The sequence below is a fragment of the Capricornis sumatraensis genome, chromosome 5 (assembly GCF_032405125.1).
Source record: "Capricornis sumatraensis isolate serow.1 chromosome 5, serow.2, whole genome shotgun sequence".
Taxonomy (NCBI): Eukaryota; Metazoa; Chordata; class Mammalia; order Artiodactyla; family Bovidae; genus Capricornis; species Capricornis sumatraensis.
This window is the reverse complement of record NC_091073.1, coordinates 25,408,833-25,429,982: the sequence shown is the minus strand read 5'-3', so window position 1 is coordinate 25,429,982 and position 21,150 is coordinate 25,408,833. Positions and strand designations below refer to the sequence as shown.

At 39.9% G+C, this 21,150-nt stretch overlaps 1 protein-coding gene across 1 annotated transcript in view; it reads right to left on the bottom strand.

Moving 5' to 3' along the window:
* Positions 1-17,590, bottom strand: part of SCIN (scinderin) — a 78,431-nt gene extending 60,841 nt beyond the window's left edge. The window contains exons 1-3 of the mRNA XM_068972613.1: positions 17,392-17,590; positions 7,747-7,901; positions 2,926-3,087 (exon numbers count right to left, since the gene is read on the bottom strand). Of these exons, the coding sequence (XP_068828714.1) occupies positions 2,926-3,087; positions 7,747-7,901; positions 17,392-17,590 (516 nt within the window). The remainder of the gene's footprint in view (positions 1-2,925; positions 3,088-7,746; positions 7,902-17,391) is intronic.
* Positions 17,591-21,150: the final 3,560 nt, after the last annotated feature.

The window sequence follows — 21,150 nt, the reverse complement described above, 5'->3', positions numbered from 1 at the left end:
TGACTGTGACACACCCCAAAAATAAAGTCCCCAAGGTAATTGCAAGATCTTATCACCTTTTAGAAACTTTTGGCAACATACCAACTGGTTAAAGGTCAGTAATATAAACACAGGTCATGTGGGTGTTTTTTCTAAAATACTTAGGAATTCAGAGCTTGAATCCTACTAGGATATCTCTAGGAGTGGTGGGAAATTTTCACGACATAAGAGGGAATCAGCTTCAAGTATGTAAGAAAATTATCCCAAATGTCTCCAATCAGCCACGAGAGCAGGAGATAACTTGAAAGTCAATGGAAATATTAACTACATAAAATAAAGAAAATTTACTGTTAAATAGATCAATGTCCTTGAACCTTTTATAGAGACTCTTCCCTATGACATGAGCCTGGATTTATGGGGAATATTCCTATGACAGGTATTACCTATGGGAAGACAGCATGTTACCAGAGCTATAATCAGTCTAGCACAGCACTGAACTATGCAGCCCATTGTGGAAACTCAATACTTATTCAATAAAATAATAAGCAATTTCATTGTTGTTTAGTTGCTCAGTCGTGTCCAACGCTTTTGCAACCCCATGGACTATAGCCCACTGGGCTCCTTTGTCCATGGGATTTTCCAGGCAAGACTACTGGAGTAGGTTGCCATTTTCTCCTCCAGGGGATATTCTGAACCCAGGGATCAAACCTGCATCTCCGTGTCTCTTATACTGTAGGCAAATTCTTTACCATTAAATCACCAGGGAAGCCAAATAATTTCATTATTAATACTAATATCAGTAGATTCTAAGCCAGATTAGACATAATCTATTCTGAATTAAGCAGATTCTGAAACTGTTGCAAGATACTCTGGTATAGAGCCATACCACACTTCATAGAATGCAAAGGATGTAAACTATGAATAGAAAGATTCAGGTCTCATCCCAGATCGCTGCTCAACCTGCTTTAACGCAAGTGACTTTCTCACATCTTCTAAGGTGGTTTTTCCTGGAAACTGGGATGGTAACTGCCATTTTCAGATATGATTGTGTGTCAGACGGGACTGAATCATCATCAGCTGAGATCAGTATGTCACTAGAAACCACAGTCAAGATGAAAAAAAAAACAAGGAAGTTACGGCTCAAAGATGTTAATGACTTGCTCAACATCAAAGAGTAGAGAGTTGGAAAGTTCAACTGGACACTATTCATGACAAAGAGATTATTGCACTTGCAAAGCAAATACATTATATATAAAAAAATTTTTTTAGGGAAGAAATATTTTCAAGTAATAGCAATGATGAATTACATTATCAATGGGAAGTATTTACGGACCCCAGAGCACATCTAATCAAATACCCAAATTTATAGATGAGAACCTGAGATTATATTCAACTTGATGAAAACTGAGGTCCACTTTCTCCATGAACCATATCACCTTATATATAAAAATACTTTGTAAATTATAAAGGGATAAAAGGCTATAAAATATAAATAGTTAAGAGAGAAAATTAATCATTGTACATTAGCTGTGAGAGATTCCAAGTGCTGTGACTGTCTTTGGAAATGCACAGCTTAATACACCAGATCATCTGTTTGTATGTCAAGATTTTGCTTGCTGGTGAGTGGAGAGAGAGAATAGTTATCTGTTTTCTGCCTAGATATGAAGGTTAGGACTTCTGGTTAGGAAGTCTGGTTAGGGCAACAGGATAGCATCTAAAGTTGAAAAGGACATTTCCATGAAATTCACTGTGAAATACAGAGCAAGAATACTGCCATTCTGCGTGTAGGTGTCTAAATGTGACACTGGAAATTGTACTTTGGGCATTAGCAGCATACTCTCAACTATGCACACAGCTAGTACAATCTAAGACAGTCAGATTATACACTAGTAGTGATAAAAGTAGAGGTGACTCTTAGAGAACCCAATGCAGTTTAAAATTTGGGTCATTTTCCAAACCATTTACAACCTTAGCATATTCAATTTCTGTGCTCCTGCCAGCTTAACACTGCTCACACTGAGTTTTGTGTAGTTCCATTTTTATATTCCTTAGTATCACTTCTCTCTATATACATGAAATAAACTCTTTTGGCCTCTGACTGATGCTCTTCCCCAACATACTGCCTAAGGAGAGGCAGAAAAACAAAATACTTAGGTAGGAATCACTGTTCCCTCGTGGCTCAGTGGTAGAGAATCCACCTGCAATATAGGAGACATGGGTTTGATCCCTGGTTTGGGAAGATCCCCTGGAGAAGAAAAGGGCAACCCTGCCACTGCACATGGTTTCCAATAGCAGGAAATACCCTTTATTTCTACTTTTTTTTCCCCTTCTACTTTTGAAACCTTACAAAGTTTTAAAGACTTAAGTCAGATATTGCCCATCCCACTAAAATAATGCTTGACATTGGTACTTGTGCCTTTTCTAACAATTCTGAGAGAATTAACAAGTACGAAATAGTGCTATGTGTGTGGATATATGGAATATATTAGTATTTGTTGAAACACTTTCCCTACACCCTTCAGGCAGGCTATTTACGCTCATCCTACGTCCATGCTAAATTCTAGAATCTTTGCTTCCTGGGGGAATCAATTTCCCCCTCAAGCAATGTTTTCCCACACACATTTCAGGACAAAAATAATTAGAGGAAGCTCTGTTCAAGAAGAAGGGGAAATATATTAAGAATTATTCAATTTCTGTTCTATGGAAGGAAGAACTAAATCATTGCTCCATTCTAATTAAGTTTATCAAAAGAAATAAAAACTTCTGAAGTTTTATGTGTCATTTAAATACTTGCCAACTAGTCATATGATATGACTGCATCTCACGTAGCCATGACCACTTTCTAGTGTGCAGAAAAAGTGAGTATCTTCCACAACACATACATCTGATTTGATCTGAAGATAATCTACCTTCCCCTAGACATCTCCAGGTAAGCATAAAACTTACAGCGCCAAGGTCAATGATGAAGCAGTCACCCTTGTTGAAACTGTCCCAGCTCAGGGGAACTTCCGTGGCCCTGACAACTCTGCGACCTTTCACATGCAGGAGCCTCTGAGCGGTCAAGTCATTTGTAAGCACATGATTGAATCCAGACGCCACACCTCCAGCCTGATCAGTGAGAGAAAGAAAACAAAACAAAACAGATGAGGCTTTGACACGGCAGCTTAGAAAACCGCTGGTGTTGGTACCAAACTGCCTGCTAGGCCAAGAGAAAACAGCCAAGTGCGTGTGAAAAATTAAATACACAGAAGAGAATTTCCAACAGGCAAATCAATAGGTAATTGTTTTATTTTAGGCTTTGTCCTTCCTATTTTAACCATTCCAGTTAATACCTCAATATATAAAATCTGCTAAATAAACAGAAAAGAGTTGTTATTCTTTTCCTTTGGGGAACTAATGATTCTCAAAACACTGAATGAGAAGGCAGATAAGGATTTCAGAGGAAAAGGTGATAGGAGGTTAGAGAGTCAGAGGTCACAAGCATACACGAAGGGGGCCCGGGAACCAGGCAGCATGAAATTCCCACGGTCACAGCCTCAAGACAGAGGAAGGACCTGAGTGCTTGCCAGGTATGGGCTGCTTCTAATCTTAGTCCTTGATTTTACATTAAGTAATCACCTGTCTTATTTATCTATTTATTTAGGTAAAAAGAGTTTACAAAACATGCCAGGCCTAAGTATTTACAGTCTAAATTGGTTGCTTATCCCCATCAAAACAAAAAGAAAATCAAAGTCCAACCACGTTGAACTAAGAAATGGTGACGAAAAAAGATGAACTGTATCAAGCACGTCTTCTTGCATCATTTGAAATTAGCTTTCAACTTTTTCAAGCTTTTCATTCTTTTCTTGAATTAAAATGTTAGGTACAACAATATTTATTTACTTCCATAATTAAAGACTCTGATGCTGGGAGGGATTGGGGGCAGGAGGAAAAGGGGATGACAGAGGATGAGATGGCTGGATGGCATCACCAACTCGAAGGACATGAGTTTGAGTGAACTCCAGGAGATGGTGATGGACAGGGAGGCCTGGCGTGCTGCGATTCATGAGGTCGCAGAGTCGGACACAACTGAGCGACTGAACTGAACTGAACTGAATTTGCAAAATAAAGGTGTAGTGGAAATAAATCTGTTATTTATTAATCAAAGTCCTCCCATGATAATATGGAAAGAAAATTAGCAGTATAAAAAGTCTATATGGGACTTCCCCAGAGTCCAGTGGTTAAGACTCTGCCTTCCAATGCAGGGGTGCGAGTTCAATCCCAGGTTGGAGAGTTAAGATCCCACAGCCTCAGGGCCAAACAACCAAAAACATAAAACAGAAAGAATATGGTAACAAATTCAATAAAGCCTTTAAAAATAAATGGCTCACATCAAACAAAATCTTTGAAAAATGAAGTCTATTAAATAATCCAAATTTCAAGTTTATTACATCAACATATACAAAGAAAGAGGTCAAGCTTCATATATAATTAATAGCACATTCTTTAAATTTCCAATGACTTTTAGACTTCTCCGCTTTTCCAAAAGGCCCTCATGAATATAAAAGTTTTATTAGTACAGGCTTAAATATTGACTTCAGGATAACTATAACCACAAGCTTTTACAAACACATAATAATTTCCCAGTTCATAATTTTAAAAGGATCGCCATATTTCTTGACAGCACAAAGTAGTATACAATAAAAATAAAGTTTTTCATCTACATATTACTTATGCTTGGCCATTTTAATTTTTTAAAATAAGAATTATACTGTGATCTGATAACAAAAAATAGTGTAAGAACACTGTGCTCTGAAAAAAGTCATAAAGTATAGAGTTGACTTAGGCTGAAAATAAATATATAATATTAGGATAATTTCATACAGTGAACTATCAGAGTGATATATATATATATAGCCTGTGAACATTTAATGGTATTTTAAAAATTAATTTTGTCTCTAATATTTGATGCCAAAAATGACCAAAAAACAAGTTTCACATATATCCATATCAGAAAGTAATTACTTCTTCTGTGAACATTGCTTGAACGAACCCTAGAAACACCCAGTCTCCTTCTACCTACTTTACAGAATGAAAGCAAGGTGAATAATCTTCTAAACCAAGGGCACCATAAATACTGTTTTACTGGCTGACAGATGTCTAATTGTTGCTATTTACAACCACAGTTGGGGCTGGGTCTTGTTCAAGCTGGGAAAGGGGCTTAGCCAGAGATATAATAAAAGGAAGCAGTAGTAAGTAATTAATCCTGTATAACTCCTCCCCAACTCCCTATAAAACTTCACAGAGAAAAAAAACCACAAGACAATTAAATGACATGGGACATGGGAAGATGGTCTCAACATTTCCTAGCTACATCTTTATACTACATATGGCAACTAAATGGGACCATTGCTGATTTGGTAATGGTAGACTTTGCCAAGTTTTACTCATTTCAAATAGACACAATATCCTTTCAAAGAGTGTTCTTAAATAAAAAATTCATCCAGACATTTGAACCATTTACTTATATTGAAAGCATCATTAATATCATGGTTTCTAGCTTAGGCACTGGAGTCGGTCACCCAATTCAGTCATATAGCACCTATGAGACCTTCACAAATCAAGCTCTCTAAGCTTCCACTTACTTATCTTAATAGGATGCTAATGATAGAAACTGTACTACAGGGCTTTTTTTTTTTAATTAGATGAGATGACACATGCGAAGTGCTTAGTACATCCCTAAAAGCATGAAATTAAGTATAACATAATAATAATAATCTTTGCTGTTCCGGGGGGTGGTAAAATGATCTCTGTTTCCACATCTCCTATCAAGTCTAGCTACAACTACACATGTTACCATCTGGTTAATGTCACTAATGATAAGATAGTAAACTGATTTTTTTGCTGATAAATTTGACCTCTATGTGCAAATATCCTCTTTCTCAAAAATGCTGATTTGTGGTGCTTTTAATGTTGACAATTAGAAGACAATTATTCAATAACTGTAAAATTACTTTTGTCATGTCCACTAATTTCCAGAAATTTGATTTCAGAAGACCCACTAATACCAGAAGAATTAATAAGCATGAATCTCAAATGACTGCATATGCACTATAACATACACATTTTTATCATTTAATCTAATCCTTATGATACCTACACAAGAAAGCTGTTGTTACCCTGTTGCACATTTGAGGAAACTGAGCACAGAAAACCTGTTTCTCCTGAGGCAAACAAGCTACATGTGACAGAAATGGGTTCATAACCAGGATGATGGTACAGTACATGCATTTAGTAATACAAGCCCCAGCTTACTCTAAATCTTGGATTCACTAATATACAGTATATTTCAGGATCATTTGACATAAAAGTAACTCGAGTGAATTAAATAAAAGGAATAGTTTCATATTTAATAGTCTCTAGACTAGAGTCAGAATTCTAGTTTAGTAGTTTACTTCTGAAGTTTAAGGTCTCCACAGGGCTAATATACTGGAGGGGTGAGGTGGTAGGGTCTCACAGACTGCTGCCAAAGCACGTTTGATTTTAAAAAAGACTGTTTCTGGGGTGTTTGTCGGGAAGGTATTCTTCACACTTTAACTGAACATTCTCAGGGGCATGGGGAATAATGAAAGATGGACAATCTGCAAGGGTCACTGAGAGAATTCCCAAAAAAGCTATCCTTTACTGAAAGTTGCCTTAAAGGTATAGAGATAGTGAATTATCTGATATTTTACTTGTTTATTTCCAAAGTAAAGTCATTTGATGATGAGTTTCAGGCTAAAACACATAAACTCTGTGACTCTGTGTGTGTGTGTGTGTGTGTGTGTGTGTGTGTGTGTGTGTGTGGCGGGGGCGGGGGTGAGGGTAATGTGTGTATGCCAGTATATGTGTAGGAGTTTGAGGCTGAACCACACGTATGTTCAATTCAGTGGTTTCATTTGCAACATTTCTAAGATCAAACTAAGCTATTTGGGAAATGCATGTATAGTTCTATGTATTCACTGAAGTTATAATTGCTATAAATACTGCATTCATATGTTCCAGAACAACTGAAATTCCAGAGTCATGGGTTATTTGTAGCAAATTCAGAGATTCTTTAGAATAGCAAAAGATAACACTATTAATGTCCATGTTGCCTATATTTACTTAACTTCATTAAAAATTACCCTGCCAAATGAGATTAAGTCAGAATATGTCACACATTATACCATATATTCCACAAACATTTATCAAGTACCTATTATGTGTCCAGAGAGTCCTGGGGCTATATCAGTGAACAAAATAGATTTAAATGAAAACGAAATACCCCGCCCTCTTTCTGAATTACTTCACTCGGTTTAAGTAGCATTGACATATACCACCATGAGTAAAATAGCCAGCCATGGGAAGCTGCTGTACAAGCACAAGGAGCTCAACCCGGTGCTCTGTGACAACCCGAGGGGTGGGATGAGCTGGTGGGGGCACGGAGGGGAGGTTCAAGAGGAAGAAGACATGTGTATACTTACGGCTGATTCACATTGCTGTATGCCAGAAGCCAACACAATAGGGTAAAGCAATTATCTTCCAATTAAAAAAAAAAAAAACCTGCCCTCAATGAACTTTTATTTTATCAAGGATGCATAGGAAGAGAAAGAGAAAGGGAAGTTGCTCAGTCGTGTCCGACTCTTCGCAACCCCATGGACCACAGCCTACCAGGCTCCTCTGTCCATGGGATTTCCCAGGCAAGAGTACTGGAGTGGGGTGCCATCGCCTTCAAGGGGGTCATAAAACAATGAGGGAGCTGCTTACCTTGTATTTCAGACCTCCTCTAAAGTAGCCAACAAAATCCGTAGACTCATAGCCTTGAAGTTCTCTGTTCTGCACAGGTTTGCCACCCAAGTAGTCATCCATCTGAACAGTAAAGATGGCAGCTGCTGTGCTTTCATCCTGAGTACATTCCTTTCCTAAAACAGCAAATGACAGTATCTCATTTGTCAACTGAGAGACAGAAAACTCAGAAACTATCTTTGAATTATACTGTGTGGATCACAATAAACTGTGGAAAATTCTGAAAGAGATGGGAATACCAGACCATCTGACCTGCCTCTTGAGAAGCCTATATATACAAGTCAGGAAGCAACAGTTAGAACTGGACCTGGAACAACAGACTGGTTCCAAATAGGAAAAGGAGTACGTCAAGGCTGTATACTGTCACCCTGCTTATTTAACTTCTATGCAGAGTACATCTTGAGAAATGCTGGGCTGGAGGAAGCACAAGCTGGAATTAAGATTGCCGGGAGAAATATCAATAACCTCAGATATGCAGATGACACCACCCTTATGGCAGAAAGTGAAGAGGAACTAAAAAGCCTCTTGATGAAAGTAAAAGAGGAGAGTGAAAAAGTTGGCTTAAAGTTCAACATTCAGAAAACTAAGATCATGGCATCTGGTCCCATCACTTCATGGGAAATGGATGGGGAATTGGGGAAACAGTGTCAGACTTTATTTTGGGGGGGCTCCAAAATCACTGCAGATGGTGATTGCAGCCATGAAATTAAAAGATGCTTACTCCTTGGAAGGAAAGTTATGACCAACCTAGATAGCATATTAAAAAGCAGAGACATTACTTTGCCAACAAAAGTCCATCTAGTCAAGGCTATGGTTTTTCCAGTGGTCATGTACGGATGTGAGAGTTGGACTGTGAAGAAAGCTGAGCACCAAAGAATGGATGCTTTTGAAGTGTGGTGTTGGAGAAGACTCTTGAGAGTCCCTTGGACTGCAAGGAGATCCAATCAGTCCATTCTAAAGGAGATCAGCCCTGGGTGTTCTTTGGAAGGGATGATGCTAAAGCTGAAACTCCAGTACTCTGGCCACCTCATGCGAAGAGGTGACTCATTGGAAAAGACTCTGATGCTGGGAGGGATTGGGGGCAGGAGGAGAAGGGGAAGACAGAGGATGAGATGGCCGTATGGCATCACCGACTTAACTCCAGGAGTTGGTGATGGACAGGGAGGCCTGGCATGCTGCGATTCATGGGGTCGCAAAGAGTCAGATATGAGTGAGTGACTGAACTGAACCATAAATTTTTGTATAAATTGTTCCTCTTCAACAGAACAATCTTTCAGCAGGAATGATGCAATATAAAATACTATTTTTCTAATAACTAAAAGAATAGCTCTGTACCTGCTTTCTAGTTTTTTTTTAAAACCTTAAAAGAATCACCACTGTCCAAATATGTTCAGGATGATATAACAATATATTCCAGTAGGATTCAGATTCATTTGGTACAGTCGATAAGATCAGGCTGTCAAAACATTTTTCTCAGCATTAATCTCCAGATTTCTAGCATGTCAATATAATAATATTTGTAAGGAATACAAACATCATAGGCCAGAACTAAACAGCACTTTGAAAATGGGAAAATTAATGTAACTTGAACTTATTCCTATTTTTTAAAGTACAAAGGGTTTTTTTTTTTATAAGTATGTGCAACATAGGCATAATTAAGTCAATACATTTTTAAGGAATTCCACATGTTCTGAATCTTTCCACTGCCAAGCACCTTAGTTCCTCCAAAGTCATAATCTTCAAGATAAGATAGCCCTTTCAAAAAGCTCAACACACAGCTGTCAGTCAGTCCATAATTCTTTTATTTGGGCTTCTCTGAACTTCAGTGGAATATGGTCATACTTCAAAATTCTCCACATGTAATCTTTGGAATCCAATTTTCTCAAGCAATTTACCTTAGTACCATGTTTAAGATCAAGAGATGGATCTGTCTTTTTCTGATTTGACAGTTTTAAAGATGAGGCTTCCCTGGTGGCTCAGTGCAAAAGAATCTATCTGTCAATGCAGGAGATGTGGGTTCGATTCCTGGGTCAGAAAGATCCTCTGGAGAAGGAAATGGCAACCCACTCCAGTATTCTTGCCTGGAAAATCCCATGGACAGAGGGCCTGATGGGCTAGAGTCCATGGGGTCACAAAAGAGTCAGATATAACTTAGCAACTGAACAACAACAAAAATGTATTAAGTTCAAATCATATTCACTCCTAAGCGATAAAATCCTAGAACAGTACAGATTGTTGGGATATGCCAATACTCTTTTTTTTAAGTCCAGACACTGTGTTCTTAAGATAAACATAAAGATCGCTTCTAGGACTACAGAGCTGATTATTTCCCTCATATCTTAAGCTTTCCCCTGTGTTTGAGTCCCAGTGTCCCCACTTCATTATCTTACTGGCATCAGATAATATTCTCTGAAGGAAAAGGGAGAATAAAAGAAGCAGCATGCTCACATCTTTTGAATGTTAACATATGCAGTATTATCCTGGGAATTTAACATATAACATGCATTTAATTTTCATAATTCTAATACAGATCTGATCCAGGCAACCTCACTGAGGTCAAAACACCAATTCTCAAGACCCAGTGTCCTCGGTGTACACAAAGATCAGAACCAGGACAGTCCTGAGAGGACCTCAAAATTTATAGGACATTTAAAAACTTTTACTATACCTAACCTGTGTGAAAGGAGAAGGCAATGGCACCCCACTCTGGTACTCTTGCCTGGAAAATCCTACGGACGGAGGAGCCTGGTAGGCTGCAGTCCATGGGGTCGCGAAGAGTCAGATGCAACTGAGAGACTTCACTTTCACTTTTCATTTTCATGCATTGGAGAAGGAAATGACAACCCACTCCAGTGTTCTTGCCTGGAGAATCCCAGGGAGGGGGAGCCTGGTGGGCTGCAGTCTATGGGGTTGCAGAGTTGGACACGACTGAAGTGACTTAGCAGCAGCAACCTGTATGAAAACCGTTAATGATTCTAGAAATAATAGTAGCTAATATACATTTATAGCACCCTTGCTATGGGCCAGACATTGTGCTAGTGTTTTACATTAATGATCTGCTTTAATCTTCAAATAGCCCCAATGCAGCAGAAATCATTTTCTACCATGTTACAGCAGAGGACATGGAGGCTTAGACAGAAAAAGTAACTTCCTTGAGGTCATAAAGTTGATCTTTGGCAGACACAATCCAGGTTACTAAGATAGGTTTCTGTGACTCTGAGGCACAGATCTTAGAAACTACAATACTGGTAGGCATTTTTTAAACTCAGACTCTCACGAGCAGTGCAAGTTTGAGGTGACTGGGGAATGTAATTTTCCTCCCTGGATAATTGACACATAAATATTTAGAAGCTATAACAATACTAGAGTTCACCTGGAACCCCAACTAGGAGTATTCACTAAAGTTGAAGAAAGGAAGTCAGTCAAGTATATTAAAGAAAGAATTGGATTTATTTATAACTCCTCTCTTACTCTCAAAGAAGACTGGTGTACTATCTTCTCAGAAAAAAAAATCAGTAGCTAGGTATCAATTTTATGAACTCGTTGTGGCCAAAAGAAATTACTTAACACTCATAAAAAACATATGCGATTTTGCAATCTGAAAGGGCTCGAGTGTCATTCTTCCATCCACTTCCCCACCCATAAATTAGATTATCAATGAAGGCAAAGACGTTAAGGGAGGAAACTTAAATCAGCCTTAATAGGAAAGGTGTTCAGGATGATGCATCTGATACACATATTCTTACTTGAGAACAAGTTGAAATCCGAGTTTCTTGAGGTAGATACAAATGGAAAGGTATGTGATTAATGAATGAACTGGAAGTAAGTTAATTAAATTAGCCTATAATTTGTTGATGCCTATGAACTGTGCTAGGCCAGGGAATGTCGGTATGAGTAAACCAGAGTCTTCTAAAAAGGCTGAAAGGTCTTAATGAAACCAATACTAGCTTTTGAATATAAAAACTAAAATCAAAATCAGTTATAGCATGATGAAATTCTCATAAGTGTACAAAAACTATTGAGTGTTTGGAATGAGTTCTTATGACTTCATTTATTTTTCCCATGCTGATTTTCCCAATGCCTTTCATGTTATATTGTTTTATGTTACGTTATTTACATTATATTGTGTTATATTTTATTTGTATATATGCTGTATGTTTAGCCTCCAAGTCGTGTATGACTTTTTTGTAACACCCGTGGACTGAAGCCCGCCAAGCTCCTCTGTCCATGGGATTTTCCAGGCAACAATACTGGAGTGAGTTGTCAATTCCTTCTCAAGGGAATCTTCCCGACCTAGGGATCTAATTTGCGTCTCCTGCACTGAAGGCAGATTCTTTTATCACTGAGCACCTTGGGAAGCCATATGCTGTAAACTTCCTGAAATTGTTTTGAGGATGTGATGATTTTATATATAAAACATAATAAAAAGAGAGGTTTAATGACTAGGTTAATGGAATATCCATTCATGATAAAAGCTCTCGGCAAGTCTGGAATACAGGGGAAAATTATCAACTTAAATAAACAGCATCTTCAAAAAACCTAAAGCTAACATAATTTTTAATGATCAAGGACTGAATCCTTTCCCCCAAAGATGGGGAACAAGGCAAGTACTCTTACTGAACATAACACGGGAAGTTCTCACTATTGCAGAAAGGCAGGAAAAAGAAATAAAAAACATAGAGGTTGTAAAGGAATAAAACAATGTGTCTATTTAGAAATGACAGGATGATCTGCATAGAAAATCCTAAGAATAAAACAAACCCTTAAGAATAAATGCATTCAGCAAGATAGCATGATAAATATTAATCAATAACAAAAAGCAGTCTCATTTTTATACAGAAACAATGAACATGCAGAAATTGGAATTGAAAGCACAATACCATTTTCAGTCACTTCAAAGAAATTGAAATACTCAGGAATATGTTTAACAAATCAAGTATGATCTACATGCTAACAACTACAAAATGATGACAAAAATCAAAGACCTTAGTAAAGACAGTGTTCATGAATTGTAAGTCTTGTAATATAATAAATATGTCAATTTTCCCCAAATTAAACTATAGACTTAATGCTGTTCCTATCAAAATCATATCAAGGTTTATTACAGATCACATGAATTTGTTATAAAATTAATGTGAAAAGGGATAGTCCCTGGAGTAGCTAAAGCAATCCTGACAAAGAAAAATAAGGTAAAAAAACTAACTATGATATTAAGTTTTCTTATATAGGCACAATAATTAATTAAGATAGTATGGTACTGGTTGAAGAATAGACAGATGGATCAATAGACCAAGTTTCCTCAAATGGAACATTTTGTAAAACTTTAGTATGCATAGTTTAGTATACTAAATTAGTATACTGTATGTATACTAATTCAGTATGTCGCTGCTGCTGCTAAGTCACTTCAGTCATGTCCGACTCTGTGCAACCCCATAGACGGCAGCCCACCAGGCTCCCCCCGTCCCTGGGATTCTCCAGGCAAGAACACTGCAGTGGGTTGCCATTTCCTTCTCCAATGCATGAAAGTGAAAAGTGAAAGTGAATTTGTTCAGTCGTGTCTGACTCTTCGCGACCCTATGGACTGCAGCCTACCAGGCTCTTCCGTCCATGGGATTTTCCAGGCAAGAGTACTGGAGTGGGGTGCCATTGCCTTCCCCACTAATTCAGTATACATACATTAAAGTATAAGTATATAAGTACAGGACAGCACAGACTGCCACAACCAGGATATTGACACTGATACAATCCACTTACATTTTTCATATTTCCCCAATTTTACTTGTAGTCATCTGCATTTGTACATTAATTAAATATAATTTTATCACATGTGTAAATTTACATACCCACCATCATAGTCAAGACACTGTATAGTTCCATCACCAAAAAATCCCTCATGGTGCCTTTTTAAAACTCCACCCACCTCCCACCTGAACCACTCCTTCCTCACCTCATCCTTAACCTCTGGTAGCAATGAATCTAGATTTTTTAACTGTTATATGAGTAGAATCATAGAGCATCAGACCTTCTGGTGTTGTTTTTCTTCTTCCCATTAGGCATAATTCCCTAAGGGATTCATCTGACTTGTGTTTATCTGGAGTTTGGGGCTCTCATCCAGAGTGACGTCAGAAAGAGAAAAACAAATATATATTAGCTCGTATATGTGGAAGCTAGAAAAATGGTATCGATGATCTTATTTTCAAAACAGAAATAGAGACAGAGCCACAGAGAACAAATGTATGGACACCACGTGGGGAAGGAGAGTGGGATGAATGGGGAGATTGCGATTGACACATATATTCTATTGACACTATGTATATACTAGATTACTAATAAGAACGTACTGGATAGCTCAGGGAACTCTACTCAGTGCTTGGTGGTGACCTAAATGGGAAGGAAATTAAAAAAAAAAAGAGTATGTGTATATATATATATATATATATATATATACATATGTATAGTTGATTCACTTTGCTGTACAATAGAAACTAACATAACATTGTAAAGCAACTATACTCCAATAAAAATTAATTTAAAAAAAAGTTTGTTCCTTTTTGTTGTTGAGTATTAGTCCTTGGTATAGAGGTGCCACTTGTTTAATCAGTAACCTGTTGAAAGTTATGCGCGCTGACTGAAATTTTTGTCTATTCAAACAAAGCTGCTACGACATCAATGTGTTGGTTCTTGCATGAATCTGAAATTTCTCTGGATTAAATATCCGTGAATGCAACTACTGGGTCACATGGAAGTTGCATGTTCAGTTTCATAAGAAACTGCCAAAGTCTTTTCCATAATGGTTGTACATTTTATATTCCACCCCCCCCCCACAAGCAATGTATAAAGCTCCAGTTTCTCAGCATCCTCCCCAGCCAGTGTATAAGTTCTTCGTATTGTGTGTCATATACTCTCACCCCGTTTTTTGGATTCAGTGCCTTGATATAGCACCCAGCACAGACTAGTTGGTAGATGCATTTAAACTGCTAGGTACAAAGCTGACATTTTTTTCAGGAAGAACCAATGTAACAACTTCTAAATTACATGCAATAAATGCTTACTTTGTAAAAGAAAAAAAAAATAATCAAATAAAAAGATCTGAGATATGCAAGGGTATTATGGAAAGACACTGAGGGAGAGGCCAGGGAAGATAACTCTTCTTCTGTTCTCCTCTTTGGGGTCCCACTTCTTCCTGTTTCCCTTTTCTTCCTCTCAGCTGGCCTGTTTCTTCATTTCTACGCTATGCTCCTTCTCATTCCAGGCTGATTTTAACTCTATTCTCTTTCCTCTTCCTCTCCACTGACTTTCTTTAGTCAGGCTTTCTCTTCCCTTGAACTTTCAGCTCTCCCTCTTGGAAGGTGCTCTCAATCTGTTTTTCTGAACAAACCTCATGAATTCACCCAAATTTAGGTCTAATGGTGTGCCTGTGCTCAGTTGTATCTGACTCTTTGCTACTCCGTGGACGGTAGCCTGTCAGGCTCCTCTGTCCAGGGGATTTCCCAGGCAAGAATACTGGAGTGGGTTGTCATTTCTTCCTCCAGGGGATCTTCCCAACCCAGAGATCGAACTCCCATCTCCTGTGTCTACTGCATTGACAAGGGTTCTTTAACCACTGTGCCACTTGGGAAGCCCAAATTTAGATCTAGTTATATTTACAGGTCCTGCTGGCTACTGTGCTCTAAACTTTCCACATTTCCCATGAGCTTCTATCGCACAATCCCTCCCAACTCCCCCCATTTTCCTTTTTTTTCCATCAAGGCTTTTCTGCTTCGCAGTGACCACAGACACTTTGTGTCTCTTCACTGGCGCTCATCACATTTTACCTGTGTTCTATCACTTTTGTTTTATTGCATTATTGAGATTGTAAACTTTCAGGGAAGTTCCATAAGTTATTCGTATGTAAAAATGCCTTACACAGTGCTGGACACATTGAAAGTTACTGAATTAACCTATTAATTAACGCACTATTAAGTTCAGTTTTTATAGATCTTTAAGATCATAAAACGTTTCTGCCCAAAGTATTTCTATTACATTTTTTGAAACTGATGAACTACATCAGTTTAGTTTCTCTTCCCTTTCTGAAGTCTGATTCATTCATTCATTCATTTATGACACTTTTACTCACTGCAGAACTAAGTTCTAAACAGAAGGACCAAGGTGAAGGCATTACTATTCTATGTGGCATCACTCATTCATGAACATAAGTTATTCATTAAGATTTCAGTGGGGTGATTCTTGGTATAAAACATAAACAGATCATTGTCTGTGATAAAAGGAATAGTGACGTTACACTAGAAAACCACAATGAATTTGGATCTCAGCCTCAGCCTCCTCAAGCAGGCACAAAATTTTAGTATCAAATAAATGTTATAATGAAACAGTCCTGTCTCCCTGTATGGATTTCTCATTTGGAAGTGTTTGCTCCAGGTGGTGGCTAATATTGAGAACATCACTTCTCAGTGTTCTCTACCATCTTGCCTCAAAATCTTCAAACGTTAGGAAGGAAAAACGACTTTCAGGGACTTCAAAATGTATATGTATGTGGTTTTGTGTGTTTTCCCCATAATGAATAAAACTAAAAATAAACCCAGTCTAGGGGAGGCAAGCTGATTCTCAACGAAGGCAATAAGGCTCAGATAATCGGTGTGTTGTTAGACGGGGTGTGCCCAGTGGCACAGGATCTCACAGGGAGAGGTTAGACATTCAGGATGTTTACCAGTAAAAGTAGAAGGTGGAAAAAGTAGAGCACACAAGGCCCAGTGTCCCAAGAGCCCGGTGCGGGTGAAGCCCAAAATAATTACTACCGATGAAGGAGCTGTTTTGTTTCAAACTGTGTCCTTGTTCAAACACGTAAGTAATAAATATGAAAACAGTCATTATAAAGCGACTCATCTAAATACAAAATCTGCCATAGAAAGTTATTTACTTTGTATTGATACGGCCGCCAGCATCCTAATCAAGAGGAATTTCTGTTCACCAAAGCTGCAAGCAGCGCGGTGCAGGCTTGTAATATGATTTTTAAAGCAGCCAAGAACTTACTTAACCGTTGCAATTACTAGAGAACGCTAAGCTGAGTCCAAGGCAAAACAAAACAAAACAAAACATATATATATATATATTTTTTTTTTTTTTTAAAGGATTTCCCGCGGCTGCGGGCGAATGCCCACAAACTTGTTTGACTTCATCTCCTTGCTGACAGGGAAACCAGGAATGAACTTGTCGGAAGGTGAGCCTCACTTGGCCGGCCCCAGGGCGCGGCTGGCAGCCGCCCTGGGAGGAAGCGGGAGTTTGGAGACTGGAAGGTGAAAGGGGGAGAAGCTAGAGGAACCAGCTGCAAAACCTGGGAGGTGGACTCGACAAAGGTCAAAGCGATGGAGGTAAGCCTGCGCCCCCACTTCGCCGCGCCCTGCGTTCGCTGCCGCGTTTGCAGGCGCGGACTCTCGCGAGGGGAAGGTGTCCAACCCCAGAGTTGGAGGGGGCGCCCGCCGGGGCGCAACCGGCGCGACGGGTCTCCAGGGGGGTCCCGCTAGCGCTGCCTCCCCCAGCCCGCCACTCGCAATCCCCGGGCGGCCTCGCCCCTCCCCGAGTCGGCCCCGCGGCCGGCTGGCCCCTTACCCAGCCAGAAGTGCAGGCGGTAGGTGAAGCCCCGGCTGGCCTGCGTCGTGTGGAGCACCAGGTAGGCATCCCCGACGTAGAAGTCGCCGTACGCGCTCTCGGGCACCGGCACCAGCTCCAGCTTCTCAATTCTCCAGACCTGCAGCCCCGCCCGCTTGCCCGCGCGGGCGAACTCCTCGTGGTACAGCCCCTGGGCCATAACTCGGGCACGCGGTGTTCCGGGGAGTGGGCGCGAGATCTCGCTGACCTGCGAGTCGGACTGAACCCAGACCGATTGGATGGACCCAGGTCGCAGCGGTTTTATAAGGTTTGCTCTGCGGGGAGGCGGAGGAGGGGGCGGGGCCCCCAACCGGGAGGGGCCAAGTGACCAGGCAGGAGTTACTAGCGAAGAGGCAATCCTTTCTCAGCCTAAGCTCAGCATCCTGTACCAACCTCCTGCGCCCTTTCCTGCAGCCCGAGGGCAATCGGAATCTCAGAAATCGTAGAGATCCTGAGAGAACTTACTGAAAATCCAGGAAATGCGTCCTCCCAGGAAGGACATTTTCCTTGGCAACAGATGGAGGAGATCAACAATTAAAAGTGTTTAGTGCATCGTTTAGGGGGAAAAAAATTAGCTGTCCAGGTAACAATCAACCCCATCATTTCATCTGCCAGTCTCTCCATCCCTGCTGGCCACAGTTTCTCTCTGTCTTGATCTTCCCTGTTTGAAAGTGCCACGAGAAACAGCTTGTTAGTTTTCCTGGAAAGAATGAAAACCTGGAAGGATAGCGGTCTTACCCGGGGGACAGAGCTCTATGTCTTCCGGGGTTCAGGGAGCTGTGGTTAATCTCTTTGCCACCTGCTTCCTTTACCAAGAAAAATTTTTTGAAAAAAAAAAAAAAAGCAGCAATCCTTTTGGGATGTTCTCAGGCTGGGCTGTTTGTGACTGTGGTATTATATATTTAGCTTACCGTGTGAGTTACCTCTTACAAATGCTTCAGGGTGCTGATCTTATTGTTTTCCCTACAGAGTTTGCTTTTGTAGCGTGGGCAGAACACTGTAAAATATAGATGAAAGTTTACTCCTTATTTTGCAGTCATTTAACTGAAGCTGATGTGGCAATTGACTTCATTGTTATTGAGAAAGCAAATTGCTCAGGATGCAGAGGAAGAAAGCTAGTTTTTATGCATGTACATTTTCTGTCACTGTATTCCAAATTACAGGCTTCTCTGGAGGTCACTGCTGCTGCTGCTGCTGCTAAGTCGTTTCAGTCGTGTCCAACTCTGTGTGACCCCACAGACGGCAGCCCACCAGGCTCCCCTATCCCTGGGATTCTCCAGGCAAGAACACTGGAGTAGGCTGCCATTTCCTTCCCCAGTGCATGAAAAGTGAAAAATGAAAGTGAAGTCGCTCAGTCGTGTCCAACTCTTAGCAACTCTATGGATTGCAGCCTACCAGGCTCCTCCATCCATGGGATTTTCCAGGCAAGAGTACTGGAGAGGGGTGCCATTGCCTTCTCTGGAAGTCGCTAGTTACATACAATTTGATTTTTCTTTAATTAATTTGTTTTGAAATAAGTATTACATGACCATGGTAAAAAAATTCAGAAGTATAGGTGAGCAATAAAAATGTATCTCTATTTCAGCTTTCACCAGAGGCAGCTGAGTTAACAGTTTCCTGTGTATTTTTCCAGACATATTTGATATTCTTTCATCTACAGGAATGGAGAAGGCAATGGCACCCCTCCAGTACTCTTGCCTGGAAAATCCCATGGACGGAGGAGCCTGGTAGGCTGCAGTCCATGGGGTCGCTAAGAGTCTGACACGACTGAGCGACTGAGTGACTTCACTTTCACTTTTCACTTTCATGCATTGGAGAAGGAAATGGCAACCCACTCCAGTGTTCTTGCCTAGAGAATCCCAGGGACGGGGGAGCCTGGTGGGCTGCCGTCTCTGGGGTCGCACAGAGTTGGACACGACTGAAGCGACTTAGCAGCAGCAACAGCATCTACAAGAATATAGATAGCATAGTAATTTTATTTTCTAACAGAAATGGTAATATACACACTGTTCTGTAACAACATATCAAAATATCATTACCCAATACTCATAGAGCCTCTTCTTTTTACTGACACATGGTATTAAATCTTATAAATGTACTGTAATTTATTTAATCTGTTGAGGTTCATAGGTATTTAAATTTTGTCTATATTTTGCTAACACAATGTTGGAAACAATATTTCTTGCAAGCCACTACTCTTGGTTCTGAGGCTTTAGCAACTTCCTAACTACAGCAAGCCTCAGGTTCCTCATGTATAAAATGGGAAAATAATAGTTTTCACCTTGCTGCTGCTGCTGCTATGTCGCTTCAGTTGTGTCCAACTCTGTGCGACCCCATAGACGGCAGCCCACCAGGCTCCCCCATCCCTGGGGTTCTCCAGGCAAGAACACTGGAGTGGGTTGCCATTTCCTTCTCCAATGCATGAAAGTGAAAAGTGAAAGAGAAGTCGCTCAGTCGTGTCCGACTCTTAGCAACCCCATGGACTGCAACCCACCAGGCTTCTCCATCCATGGGATTTTCCAGGCAAGAGTACTGGAGTGGTGTGCCATTGGACTGTTATTTGAATTAAATGCACAAGTACCTGTGTTTGTTTGAACATACTTTGGCATTGCCTTTCTTTGGGATTGGAATGAAAATTGACATTTTCCAGTCCTGTGGCCACTGCTGTGTTTTCCAAATTTGCTGGCATATTGAGTGCAGCACTTTCACAGCATCATCTTTTAGGAACTAAAATAGCTCAATGGAATTCCATCACCCCCACTAGCTTTGTTCATAGTGGTGCTTCCTAAGGCCCACAAGACTTCTGACTCCAGGATGTCTGGCTCAAGGTGAGTGATCAAGATATCTTGGTTATCTGGGTCATGAAGATCTTTTTTGTACAGTTCTTCTGTGTATTCTTGCCACCTCTTCTTAATATCTTCTGCTTCTGTTAGGTCCATACCATTTCTGTCCTTTATTGTGTCCATCTTTGCATGAAATATTCCCTTGGTATTTCTAATTTTCTTGAAGAGATCTCTAGTCTTTCTCATTCTATTGTTTTCCTCTATTTCTTTGCACTGATCACTGAAGAAGGCTTTCTTATCTCTCCTTGCTATTCTCTGGAACTCTGCATTCAAATGGGTATATATATCCTCTTCTCCTTTGCCTTTTGCTTTTCTTTTCTCAGCTATTTGTAAGGCCTCCTCAGGCAGCCATTTTGCCTTTTTGCATTTCTTTTTCTTGGGGATGGTCTTGACCACTGCATGCTGTACAATGTCATGAACCTCTGTCCATAATTCATCAGGCACTCTGTCTGTCATATCTAACCCCTTGAATCTATTTGTCACTTCCACTATATAATCGTAAGGGATTTGATTTAGGTCATACCTGAATGGTCTATGGGTTTTCCCTACTTTCTTCAATTTCAATCTGAATTTGGCAATAAGGAGTTCATGGTCTGTTCCACAGTCAGCTCCTTGTCTTGATTTTGCTGCCTGTATAGAGCTTCTCCATCTTTGGCTGCAAAGAATATAATCAATCGGATTTCAGTATTGACCATCTGGTGATGTCCATGTGTACAGTCTTCTCTTTTGTTGTTGCTTTCAGGTGTTCAAGCTGAACTTAGAAAAGGTAGAGGAACCAGAGATCAAATTGCCAACATCTGCTGGATCACCAAAAAAGCAAGAGAGTTTCAGGAAAACATCTACCTTTGCTTTATTGACTACGCCAAAGCCTTTGACT